This window comes from Cynoglossus semilaevis, chromosome Z (genome assembly GCF_000523025.1).
Source record: "Cynoglossus semilaevis isolate Cse_v1.0 chromosome Z, Cse_v1.0, whole genome shotgun sequence".
Classification (NCBI taxonomy): Eukaryota; Metazoa; Chordata; class Actinopteri; order Pleuronectiformes; family Cynoglossidae; genus Cynoglossus; species Cynoglossus semilaevis.
The window spans coordinates 10,108,407-10,122,241 of NC_024328.1; the positions used below are offsets into that span (position 1 = coordinate 10,108,407).

The 13,835-nt window shown below is 38.1% G+C and overlaps 1 protein-coding gene across 1 annotated transcript in view; it reads right to left on the reverse strand.

Annotated features, from left to right (window-relative positions):
* LOC112486501 (protein unc-13 homolog B-like) overlaps nt 1-13,835 on the reverse strand; it is a 66,374-nt gene that overhangs the window by 6,181 nt on the left and 46,358 nt on the right. The window contains 14 exon segments of the mRNA XM_025053411.1: nt 6-163; nt 263-422; nt 738-821; nt 1,103-1,159; nt 1,272-1,419; nt 1,742-1,813; nt 1,988-2,032; nt 2,886-3,009; nt 4,476-4,613; nt 4,699-4,787; nt 9,282-9,308; nt 9,872-9,895; nt 11,656-11,676; nt 11,845-11,871. Coding sequence (XP_024909179.1) covers nt 6-163; nt 263-422; nt 738-821; nt 1,103-1,159; nt 1,272-1,419; nt 1,742-1,813; nt 1,988-2,032; nt 2,886-3,009; nt 4,476-4,613; nt 4,699-4,787; nt 9,282-9,308; nt 9,872-9,895; nt 11,656-11,676; nt 11,845-11,871 — 1,174 coding nt within the window.

The window sequence follows — 13,835 nt, forward strand, 5'->3', positions numbered from 1 at the left end:
AATGCTCTTCCCCAGAGGACACCAGCACACGCAGGTCTTGCGGTCGGCAACATCCCGCAGTTGGACCACGGCCATGCCGACCACGCGGTCCGCCCGGCCGAAGCAGTAATCCTTCACCGTCATCTGGATCTCGTAGCACTCCGGCGACTCTTTTCCCAGCATGCTTTAAAATAAAACACAACAGGAACCAAATCACCCTTCAGTGAATCGCAGGTAAAAAAAAGAAAAAAGAAATTTTTTGAAGACGAAAATAGTCGCTCACAACTGAAAAGCCTCATTGAACTTTGCTGTGCAGGTGTTGTTCTTGGACTTGGTGGTGAACTTGTGCTTCTTGTCGGCCAGGAAGGGTCCAGCCAGAGAGACTTCGACGAAAGGTCGGAACATGCCTGAGGTCTGCCACTTCATGTCATTAACCGAAATGACTGGAGACGACAACAGACGTGAGGTTTAGTAGGGAAGGACGTGAACGTCAGTCATCGTTAAAGCTACAGTTTGGAAAAATTTATTTATGTGAATAATTCCAGCCATGTACATTCCAGTACACACCACCGAGGGGAGCACTACACTACGGCTATTTTAAATTATCCCCCTCCCCTCCGCGGATTACTAATGAGCCAGCAAAACGACATTGTGTCGCCTTACCAGAAATTTCCATAAACGTTTAGGAGTACACGTAGATTATTAGTGAAATTAAGATTACAAATTGTTTTAATATTACTTGAACAGTAACGCCTGACCCTTGACGTTGATCTTGCGATCTTTCCCAAGGATCATGTCTATCTGCAGCACAACCTCCCCGATTGGATTCTCCACTCCAGAGTCTGTCACACATGGACAAATTTAACAGTTTAAAACAGGTGACATTTCAAAAAGTACATTTCATAATTTTTAATAACAATCCTTACATGAACACTTACATGAACAGTGCATTCACCATTGAAATTAATTTACAACTTATTTAAAGGGATTGCAATTCAGGAATAAATTAAATGCATTTACAACAAAATACGACTCAAATTTGAATGATATATATATATATATTTAAAAAAAAAATTTCTTGATGATGTTTATAAGACCAGGTTTGATGACTGCTTTCACAAACCTCGATCCGGTCTAATCTTTTCATTGGCAGTGATTCTGATGCCCATCCCATCATGCACTACAACAAGAGAAGAAGAAGTTTACTGGTCTGTGACAGCGTATATTCAAATACAACAGCATACACCACTGTGTGTGTGAGGGTGTGTGTGTGTATGTGTGTGTGTCATCACCTTGGGTGTGTTGAGTGGTGACAAAAGTCTTAATGAGAGTGTTGGTGCTCTCGGTGTAAAGGGAGAGGGCGTAACGTAGTGATGCCAGCTCAGGACTTTTCTCAACATACACCTTCTTCAGCCCATTTCCTCCAGCGTGGAAATATTGCTAGAAGGACAGAAAATCATCAGGATGAATGTAAAGATATTTCTAGAGGCAGGTGAAAGGTAAAAAATAATATCAAACATTAACACTGGACACTTAAATTTAAACTTAATTTCGTAAACGTATTTCTATAATTTATTGTTATATATACGTAACTAACACAGCTGCACTGTTTGTTGTTTTTTGTGTTTTTAATAGTTTAGTTCAGCCTTCATTGTCTTCTATATTTACTATTATTATACTGTTAACCAATTATCTGTCTATAATTAAATAATATAATATAATATAAAATAATTCATACGTGTGTACACAGGTGTCCACCTACCTTGATTGTCTCCAGTCCTGCATCCATAATGATGCACTGCTTGGGTGTCATAGTTTTGGCTTCACCTCCTCCCTGCACCAGTTCAAACATTAAACATAATTTCCTCAAAGGAACAACATTTAAAAAAATAATCATTTCAACAATACATTATGGTATTATTCGGGTACAAGCGTTAAGTTTGTTTGAGTGCTGCGTTGGGTTTGCGTATGGCCAAACTACCTCCAATGAACAGCCCGTGTTTGTCACCTTCATATTTGAGAGTCCTTTGGCTGCTGAGAGGAGTTGGGCTCCCTGAAGGAAAAGATGGAAAGAAGAGAGGGGGATGAATTACACTGAACGGTTGTAAATCGCTGAACGTATCCTACGTAGCCTTTTCTTTTGTTCAGCCAGCAGATGGTAGCAGAGCGTTATACAAACAAAACCATCCCTGTCTTTTGAATCCTTTTCTGTTGTTATACCGCCGTAAAAGTACTGTGGTACAAAATGTAGCCACAGATAGTGTCACGTCGAGAGACTTGCTTTTAAAATAAAAGTTAAGATGTTAAGATATTCTAAATACATTTGTTCAATCTTTACAATATGTTCATTGTATTAAGTTTTCATATCAATTTATACAGTTATTGAATGCTGTTATTGTGTTGTACTAAAAGGAAAAGTGCTGAAGACAGGTGTCCATGCTGATAGTTTACATAACAGGATGATATGGACAGCACTGAATGGTACCGACTGTTACACTTGGAGATAGAGACAGGACACAGAACCGGTCAGAACTGGTTTCTTTGCCCAAAAAGGGGACCGACGGAAGACCAACAAAAGACAAAGAGAGAAAAACATCTGAATTGCATGGTCTTATCTGACTTGATTAACTACAGCACATGCACATTGCTCCTATTGGTGGAGAATCCTTGTTTGGAGCAGTCTTTACCAATCAGTGCTCAGAAGAACACCACATGGCTGTAAAGGGTTAAGGTACTGACCATTGAAGTGTGTGTGTAAAAAAACTGTATTTAATTTTTTATGCAGTATCTGAGCAACAGAACTGATGATGCTATGAAAGCACTGACCACCCGGTAGAGAGCAGTTTACTTCAGTCTACATCAGTTGTGCGTCTACTTAATGTGACGGTTTGTGTTCGGTTTCTTACCAGGCTCTCGTTGCTTTGTGGCAGGACAATGGTCTTCTCCAGGCTGCTCAGAACGATTTTCCACAGATCCTTGAGAATCCTCTTCAACACCGTCTTCTCACAGATGTCAGCAAAAATACTGAGGCTGAGTAACACACACACACACACAGGTATAAGCCACAGACAGTACTGTCAGCGTAGTTACTGTACCGACATTCTGAATGACTAAGCTGTTCATCTCATGTACTTGTGATGTTAGCTACTGTTCACAAAGTGTTGGACATGTGTATATATCATAACATACCATTGAGTGTACTACAACTATGTTCTATCTACCTTTTAACGGCCATTTTATTTTTCATGTAATTTTAAGAAAATGTAAGGAAACACACGGTTATTACTTTATGCAAAGAAATCATCTGGGTCGCTGACTGTGGGTGGGGCCGCACAGCTGAGACATTTGAATTTACACTTGCTTTGAATTCTGGTCCTGGCAGTGGTTTGATGATGTTGTGCGTGTGCACGTGTCAAATAAAGCTTCTTCACATCTTCTTCTTAGAAGCTTTTGTTTTTGCTAAAACTTTTCTGCAGTTTTGAGTTTGCCAATAAATGTCTGAAAGGTTTTCTTGAGAGGCTTTTGCTCCCGTAAAAGAGATTTTGAATTATACTTAGGGTCATTTTTGTCTGTCAAATTATGCCTCCGCCCGGTCTCCTATTTGACCATTAAAAAGTAGCAATCAGGCCAAAATTGCAGGCAATTATGTTTCATTTTGGTAGCTTATTCTGTTAGAGTTCATATGTGACTCAGGCCTAATGGTAATCTTCAAAGCCCCGCCACCACACCGTTTTAGTTTAATTTATTTACAAATTTCACCTGAATCCCAGCTTTTTTGGTACAATTTGTAATTCTTATTTTTTTTGGGCTACACCAACTAAGGCTTGGGGGCCGAATGTGGCCGGATTTGGCTTTTTAATCTGGCCCCTTCAAACTCTTTCAAATTATGTTATTAATTTCTATTTTCATTATGTTTCTGCCTTTCCCCTGCAATGCCTGCATTTCCCCACAAGATGGCATATACAAGGCTGAAAGCATTTTAGCCTTTTAGCCTTTACTGACTGGCTTTTAAATGTCATTTGTTTTAGTTCATACGAACGCTCCATCTATCTGCTCCTGACCTGGACCCTCGTCAAATTTTAGGACCCATTGTGGCCCGCGAGTCAAAAAGTTTGCCTACGCCTTGGCTACATCCTTCCGTGGTTAGCCATAGCATCTGTACTGTACATCCTCAACCAAAACATCCATACACCCTCTCTGAGGTCTTCTCTTTTCCTCTTACCTGGCAACTGCTTGTCCACTATCTACAGTATCCTTCCTAAGCACCCGTCCAAACCATCTCGACCTCACCTCTCTAACCTCCCCTCTAATCTTCTCCACCTTAACCTGTCCTTCTTGGTCCTTCACAGTGAAAAGCTGACATGTTCGGCTCAGCTCGGTTCAGTTTGTGATGACAGAAAATAAAGAGGTCGATGGCTATTTTTTTTTTGTATGTGGGAAGTTTACATACACACACTGTGAGAAACCAATTTCACCCCCCGATGCCCCCCACTCACTTTCCATCCAGGAACTCCATGAGCGGCCTCAGCATAGCATCAGCGTCAGCCTCTGCTGTGTCGTGTTTGGGGGGGCCTTTGATTTGGTGGAGGATCTCAGCCACCTGACGCATGCAGCCATTAATTCGAGCCTGGAAACTAGTAAAACTTCGGCATGAAGCACTACACTGGGGTTGTTCCCAATATATTCCCTGCATACAAAGCCGGAGCGTGTTATTGTTACCTCTTCGCAAACATGCTGCTAAAGTTGTCCAGGACGGTGCTGAGCCTCACTTGCAGCTCATTTAGGATGTTAGCTGCCTCGGTATCCATCTACAACACACACACACACACACACACACACACACACAGAGAAATGTCAACAGGATTCTTCATATTTGAGCCGCTCCTTCCTGTGGTGAATCCCATTCCTGTGAAGCCGGGCTGAATATTCTCCCAAGAGAATCTTTTTATAGTTGCAGTTGAAAAACTTTCAAGACCGAGTTCAAACAGTGAATTCAAACATCTTATATGGTAAGTTTCACCGCAGTGCATTTTGAAGATTGGTGGAAAAGAGATGAGCACAGTTTGCAGCCAAATAAAGCGGATACTAATGGCAGTAAAATATAGAGCAGGGATATGTTGGAAAGGTGCGGACAATTTAGGTAAGAGCTTATTACGATGGACTCATTTGTCATTGTCAGCGGACGAGACAATATGTCTGCAGTACGTCCTGTGTGACTCACTGAACGAGACAGAGACTTAGGAGACACGGCCATGTTCAAGGTGTGCGTGTGACAGCCGTACGCAGATCAGCGGACAGATAATTAGTGTCGAGCAAAATGTTAATGGCAAAGACGGTGACTAAACGAGAGCAGGAAAAACACTTCACGGTTCATTCATTCCCTCCACCTCCTATTCAAAGATGTCTGAAGGGAACGTCTGTGAGAAGTAAAGAGCACACCAGGCACTTCCTGAAAGTCAGACAGTCTCACCACGTTTCCCTGCAGCTCACACCACCTCTACATAGTGAGAGCCTCGGTATGAGTTTGTTAACGACATAAAAGGAGGCGAGGTTAAAAGGTCAGACTGTAGTTCCAACCAGAAATGAGGAAGCTGTGAGAACGTGAAGCAATGGAGACAGTAAATAGCTTTAAATACAGGCTAAAGGCAAACAGGATACATTTTATTGATCCTGCTCTGCACCACAGTACATACAGACATCACTGATGTCACATCAGGAGGTTTAATACACTTCTGCCTCCATCCTCTGCTCCTTGGCTCTTACTTTGACCTTGAATACTTTATACTCTTTCCTTATTTAGTTTAGTTTTGAATTGACAAAATATAACCAGAAAAAAACCTGAGATGCAGCCTAAAAAAAAAACAAAAACTGAAATCCCACTCTGGATGTGATTAAGCTCTTGGTGAGACTGCAGGGGGAGACACATAAAACACACAACAACATTCATTTTTGCAAAAAAATTTAGCCTTTAGCAAAACCTTGGAGATTTGCTTTGATTGTAATTGTGTATGTAAATAAAGTAGCAGCTCCATTTTACCAGACTAGATGTGACACCACTGTTGAATTGTTTTTTTTTCTTTACATCATCATCATCTGTTGTATAGATGTATGAAATAACAAGAAAAATCTACTTCAGTTATCAAAAAATATAATCTAGGTCTGCAGGCAAAAAATAACAATGACAAAAATAAATGCTGCCACACAGTGGAAGAGTGGTTAAAGTTCTTGCTTTACAGTCTATAATTGACGGAATTGATCACTGGTCTTTCTGTATGTAACAATAGTACACAGATTAGCTTCAATGTTCAGTCTAAATTGACCATGATTGTGAATGCTTTTTTGTTATTAAAGTATAAATGGCCCTGGAATTGGCTGTTGAACAACCCACACATAATAACAATGATTGACCCTAAAGTTTTGATTTTCCCTTGGTGTTATTTTTTTTTAAATTAATTTTGAGTTTATTTTGAATGAGGAAAATGTTCGTTCTGGCTCTTTGCATTGCAGCATTTTACAGTATTTACATTAAACAAAAATACTTCGTCTTGTATTGAATATCAAACTCAAACCGAATGACAGTGGCAGCCATCAGTCCTTTGTCAAACCGACCTGTGATCTCATCTGATATCTGTATATCAGTGAGAAGACTCAGCTTCGCAGCATCACTCAGACCCAGAAGTCATTTGAACCTCTGCTCAGGTTCACATCAGTGGACTGATCAAAGTCCGACTTCACAGACAGCCTAGCCAGTCACCTTGTCTTTGAGATTTGGTTTTTAACATCTCAAATTACTCCGTGATCTCTGCTCAACGGAAGAAAAATATGCAGTACATCCAAAGTGCTTTCAGAAAACTGCAGCATTAGCCTTTGAGTGCCAGTGTTCTACATTTCTCATGATAATGTCTGATATATGCGATCAACTAATCATCATCAGTCAGAATTTTAGTTTTAGTTTCACCCTGACACATGCACAAAGCACTGACAACTGCCGTTCAAGAGTGATTGAACCAAAGAAGAAAAGTAAAGCTTTTTACTTCAATCGTTTAATATTTAAATACTGTGAAAACAGCGGTCCCCAACCTTTTTTTTCAGCCGCTGTCAGCTTTTACTGTAGACCGTTAATACCTCGCCATCTGTAAGGATCATTTAATTTCCATAATAAAACATCTTTTAGACTTTCTTTTGTTAGTATCAGAGTCTGAATGACATTTGACCTGTTTTTTTTAAACATTGACAGGTTATCTTTGAATGAAAACAGTAAAGGGATATGACTGGAGTCTTTATGAATAAGTTATATTAGTAAAACTGAAGTACAAATGACTTACGGACCAGCACAGGTCCCCGGACCGGGAGTTGGAAACCCTTGGGGTAAAACCTGCATCTGCCACAATCACTTCTCTGCTGTTCACGTGCAAAGTTCACATGAGTCCACACGTATTCATCCTAACAAGATTTCACTGGCAATCAGCTGAAACATTTTTCCCTCTAACGGGAGCGTGAGGTTCTTGTTCAACTGCCAAAGTGACTCTGCCAGAGACTGGGGCACATTTTAATTATTCTGAAAAAGTGGATAAAACATTAACTAAAGTCTGTGGTTTGGCTGACTGTTTCCGCAGGGAAAAACTGACACGCCCGGTTACAGACCTGGTATGAACCAGAACAACATGTTTCTTAAAGAGACGGCAGTCATTTGTATGCCAGGAATGAAATGTTGTGCATGTGGGGTACCACCAGGTCAAGTGTTGGGACGACCGGAAGCAAAAGTCATGCTAAAGACTTACGGCTGAAAGTATGTCATCCTGAGCTGAATTATTGGACAGACATAGACATAGACAGGATTTAATTGGACTAAAGGAGGAGTGTGACTTTCAAGGCAGAACCTTTTAGTATCCTGCGTCTTAATAGAAAAACGTTGCACTAAGTCAAAGGGTGGACTGTCCACTTAGTGTCGTCTGAGGGAGTGTGTTTTTGGTTGGAATCCAAATAATGAACGGGACAGCTGTGTTAACTTGACACACATCAGGCATACAGAAATCAGAATGGATACTTCACAGTGACCTTGAATATTCTCTAAATATATACTGTACATGTAAATATATATACTCAAACACACAAATATATATCTAAATGTATATGGTTAAATATTTACATATATATAGAAATATAGATATGTATATGATTAAATATATACATATATACCCAAATATCGATATGTATATGGTTAAATATATACATATATACCCAAATATAGATATGTATATGGTTAAATATATACATATATACCCATATATAGATATGTATATGGTGAATATATGCATATACACACACACATATATACATAGACATATAAAATAAAACAGTGTATATTATGACACATGTATGAGACATAATTTTAAATGAGTACTAAGCAGATTGGGTGAGATAATTTAGGGGCCAAATTAGTTTTTTTCAATAGGACTTAATTACATTCAACTTCCAAATTCTGTATTAGATTTTTTTTTCTATTGTCTTATTTTTTTGTTGTGGTTGTTGTTGTTTCCTTTTCTTTTCTTTGATTTTCTTGGTCTTCTTATGTAAATCAGGTAATTTATAGAAGTAAATGAGGTGAGGCTGTGCAACAATCCAGTCATAAATGTGACGATGCGTTGTGGTTTGTTAACACCTCTGTGTGCAGATGCTGTAGAAATTATTCAGAGCGCTGATGAATTAAGAATGCTCTGAAGAACAGAAAGTCTTTGAAGGTGGCGTGGGAGTGAAAGTAATGGATGGAGAAGACGGTGATCAAAGATCAGCTGGTCAGGCTGTTACTGCGCAGCAAATATTACATGCTTCTAAGCATGTGTGACATCAGTTACATATCAGTTCAGGTCAACAACTGTGTCCCAACTGTTATCCTTTCAAAACAAAAGCACTATTACCGTACCGTACCGTACTAATTCCATATTTTCTGACTATAAGTCGCACCAGCCAAAAAAAAAAAATCCATAATGAAGAAGAAAAAAAAACATATACAAGTTGGTTCGGAGTATAAGTCACACCAGTGCCCTCTAGCGGCTGTCATTGTGAAAATAACAAACGTGAAATTATATATTTGAATATGTAAGTCGCACCTGAGTATAAGTTGCAAACCCAGTCAAAAGATGAAAAAAAAGTGTGACTTACAGTCTGGAAAATATGGTAATAATATATATTTTAAACCATGTGCTCTCCACTGTGTGTGTATGCAGCTGCACTGAGACAATGGTCTGGATTCAAACCTTAACAAAAAGACTCTTACTCTAACCTTACTCTAAGATTGTTACCTTTTGTGAGGGGGATGTGGCTTCAGTCTTCCCAGAAAGACAGACAAGGAAAAATGAGAAAAGACACAAAAGTAAAAAACAAACAAACGTAATGCCATGATGAATATTACAAATCAAAAGTGTGGAATTGAACCCCTGACACTCAGAGTTAGACTTATAAACAAGCTGCTGGTTTATGTATTTAAATTGAAGGTTTAGGTTAATTGCTTTGGATGTAATTTATATGTATTACTAATACTTATAATTTTTTATATATTAGTAATTATATATAATTATATTATAATTATAATTATAATAATGTATTTAATTTTGTTTAATTTAATTAAATATATATTTAACAGATGCAGTTTAAAAAAACTTTTTCTTTTTCATACACTTGTTTCTTTAATGCAGTACATAAAGTATCGGAGACTAGAGGGGTCCAGTGGTAGGTTTGCTGCCTTCAACCAGAAGGTTCAGGGTTCAAAACCACCTAGTTCCCAAATCCCAGGTATATAGAATTTAAAGTAAAGTAATGGATTCCTGCCTCATCTCTGAGGCCTGACAAAAAATATTGAAGACTTTTTCTCAACAAAGAAGATCAAACTAACCTTGTTTACCTCCTCGCTTTTTAACTGGTGAAGAAAAAACAAACAAAAACTAAATCTCACTGATCCACATCAAAGAGAGTGAAAATAATGTCACTATAAAATACTCAAATTCTTAATGAAATGAATAACCAATAAAAAATATATGCGCTGTAATGTGAATCAAATACTACTCTCTGTGCCAATAGAAAATTGTTTTTTTGGCAAATGAGAATCCAATTCTGGGCAAAAGTCTGAGTCATCCGCATATGAGTTGGCTGTAATCAGGGCAGCCGAAAGAACATGGAACTAATGATGATCTGTCAATACTTTACATAAAGAAAACCTTCACACAGAAAATCACAGGACCCTCTACGAACTACATACAAACCTCTTCCTCATAACCGCATATATTAATATTTATTTATTATAGATAATTAACATATGTTTACCAGCCGATGTTTTTTTATTTTTCCGCCACTACGAAGTTTAGTAGTTTAACAAACAATGTAGTTAAAGTTTATGTCCACCATAAAAGTAAGAAGTCAGAACACAATCAGACATAAATCGCTGTCTGTTCAGTGCTGTGTACCTTAATGCTTAAACAGTAAATGATGTAAGAAACTATATATAAAGATAACACACAAACAGAGCCGTTAAAAAGTAAAAAAAAAAAAATCACAGGACCCTCTATGAACTACATACAAACCTCTTCCTCATAAACGCATACATTAATATTTATTTATTATAGATAATTAACATATGGTTACCGGCCGATGTTTTTTTATTTTTCCACCACTACGAAGTTTAGTAGTTTAACAAATAATGTAGTTAAAGTTTATGTCCACCATAAAAGTAAGAAGTCAGAACACAATCAGACATAAATCGCTGTCCGTTCAGTGCTGTGTACCTTAATGCTTAAACAGTAAATGATGTAAGAAACTATATATAAAGATAACACACAAACAGAGCCGTTAAAAAGTTAAAAAAAAAAGAAAAATCCCTATTCCAAACTTTGCACTTTGCATAGTTTGATGACCATTATTACAGATTACTGAGGTATAGTACTGTACCATGTCTTCTTAGGTACAGTACTATACAGTTCTTGTATAGTATTCTTACTTCAGTGATTCCCAACCACTGTGCAGTGGCACACTAGTGTGCCGTGAGAGATCATTACACTTACATTACATTTCACTTAATTGGTCCCAAAATAATTATTTATTCATTACAAATATTTTTTCTTTATTTGTCAATGCGTGACAAGCGGAGCAACTAAATCCTCTTTTGCTAGGTGGCAGCAGATGGTTATTAAAACTAAAAAAAAAACATAATCAGATCTGCTATCTGCTGTCTTTCTTCATTTCCTGTCAGTACATCAGTGTTTTCTTCAACTAAACGGGAGTTCATTTTTAGTCAATTTAAAGTAGAATATTATTATATTCCATTACATATACTTTTTGTGAGATTTATGTATGGTGTTGTGCCATGAGGCCTGAAGATACATATGTGCCGTGGCTAAAAAAAAAGGTTGGGAAACACTGCTCTACTTTATGTCAAGGTTTGTTTAGACCACCTGGCTATTTTTTTGGCAGATTGTTTTACTTTAAACATATAAAGATTATCTTTGGATTTGTTGTACCTTTAGCATAGCGGCATGTGCGACCGCAGTTCATTTATAGAAGGTGGAGAATAATGTGCCACAATCCACCGGGTTCAACGTCTATGTATAAGACAGGTAACTGAACTCAACTACTGATACTACAACACTACTGAAGCTACTGCTCTCCATTGTTTTATCCACTCACCTCTTTGCCCTCTGTGTCCACCTTTAGATAAAGAGAGAGAACAGTTCAAAAACAGCAGTGGTGCAGTATTCACCAACACTAACTATATTACTACGGGAATGTTAATCGCGCTAGATAGAGTCAAGAGAATGAAATAAGAGTGCTTTTGACTTGAAAGTAGAGCTGAAGGACAGACAGACTCGAACGAACCTGCTTCTCTTTGTCTTTCTTTTCAGCCTGTAAGGACACACAAATATCTGTGAGTGATTCAGGCCCGACGGAGCCGCTTTGTTCTCCGACGACATTCACATTTGGGACAATTCTACCTAAATATACGCTTTTGTCTGGCACGCCTTCAACAGCTGCCTCCTATTCCTCTATGCAGTGACTCATGTATAAATAAATAAAGCTTATTGTTGCTTTTGGAAGAAACCCTGACAGAGCAAGTTTTGATGATTGGCAAATTTAGCTCCTGTCCAGAAGGATTCCCTTTTCCCTCTGAGGGACGCTCGCAAACTCTTGGCTATAAAACCAGCCTTGGCATCTTACAGGCAACAACATGATGCATTAGCCACGGAAGATTCTAAAAGTGTCATGAAACAAGATGAATGAGCTCTGGGACTTTGTTTGCGTCATTAGCTCAAAGTGAGATGGTGGAGGACCTATAAATGTCCTAGGAAAGTCTGCAGCCCATCTTTCTGTTTTTGGTATATCTGAATCCCAGTGTTTTATCACAGAGAAGTTCACACTTCCACAGCACATCCAAAATTTTGGGAAACAACAGACTGCCTCTAGCAAGGACCAAGCACATCGTTCCTCTGGGAATCAAACCCAGGTCTCACCGCTTCTGAGGCAGACATGCCAACCACTACACCATGAAACCTACGCTGTATTACTGATAATAAATAGTTTTGTTACAGAACTTATTTTTTTCAGCGGTAAATGTCCTCCAAAAATGAAAAAATTACGTTAGTTGGTTACTCTTATTTTTGTACTACATGATCAACAAAAACAGTTACAAACTTACTAAAATACCAAACCTTAAAGGTTCAACTTTAGCACAAACCGTTAGCCTAAAACAGTACATGGATCTTCACCATAACATCTGTTCAAAACAAGCGATAACTTCATCAATTAAGCAGCACAGCTGTGTTTCACGGCTCTGTTGGATTCTGACATGTTAACAACAAACACAGTCATCTCAAAGAGCCACAAAAACAACAGTTTAAACCCAATTTAATTATCTGGCAACACACTGTCTGCTCTATTAGTCACTCAGTAGAGGAGGGAGTCTGTAAATGTGTTAGGATTTTAACTAACTGTTTGGGTACCAGAGCATTAATAGATAATTTAGCATCAAGTCCTGATTTCAAAAGACAATTATTTAAAATGTAAAATACATTTTTACACCATGTTCTAGTGCTATGTTTGTTTGTATTTATCATCTTACCTCAGATCCCTCTGAGTCTGAGCAGCCAGACTGGTAAAGGGATACAATCAGAAGAAATAATAATAAAAAAAATTAGTAAAGAAAGTGGTGACATTTGTGGATATAATAATAAAAAAGGAGAAGTTAGGAACATTAATTAATCCTTTCTCACCCTGGTTTCCTCAGACTGGCAGCCATCAACCACCAAACAATAGAAAGTTATTTTGAATAAATAGAGAATTAAAAATAAAAACTGAAACTATTTGTTATAATTTTCCAAACATCCTTTGATTTTGATACGTTGTGTTGACCCACCATATTATCCTCCTGTTCATTGTTGCAGTTAGTCTGATTCAGATCAGGGTGTCGACAGAGAAAATAAACAAAAAACACGCAAATGTAAGAAAATGCAGTTCTATGAAAGTAAATAAAAATCAAAGTGAGGTTCTACAGCAAGAAGATTAAGGCATATTGAGCCGTTGTCCAATAAAACAATCACGTTAATTGATTCTTCTTTTTCTTTCGGCTTTGTCCCTTTTTTTTCAGGGGTTGCCACAGCAGATCATTGATTTCCATCTCTCTCTGTATCTTCTACTCTGACTCCAACTATCTGCATGTCCTCCCTCACTACATCCATATATCTCCTCTTTGGTCTTCCTCTCTGTCTCCTACCTGGTAGCTCCATCTCTAACATTCTTCTACCAATGTATCCACTGTCCCTCCTCTGCACATGTCCAAACCATCTCAATCTGGCTTCTCTAGCTTTTTCTCC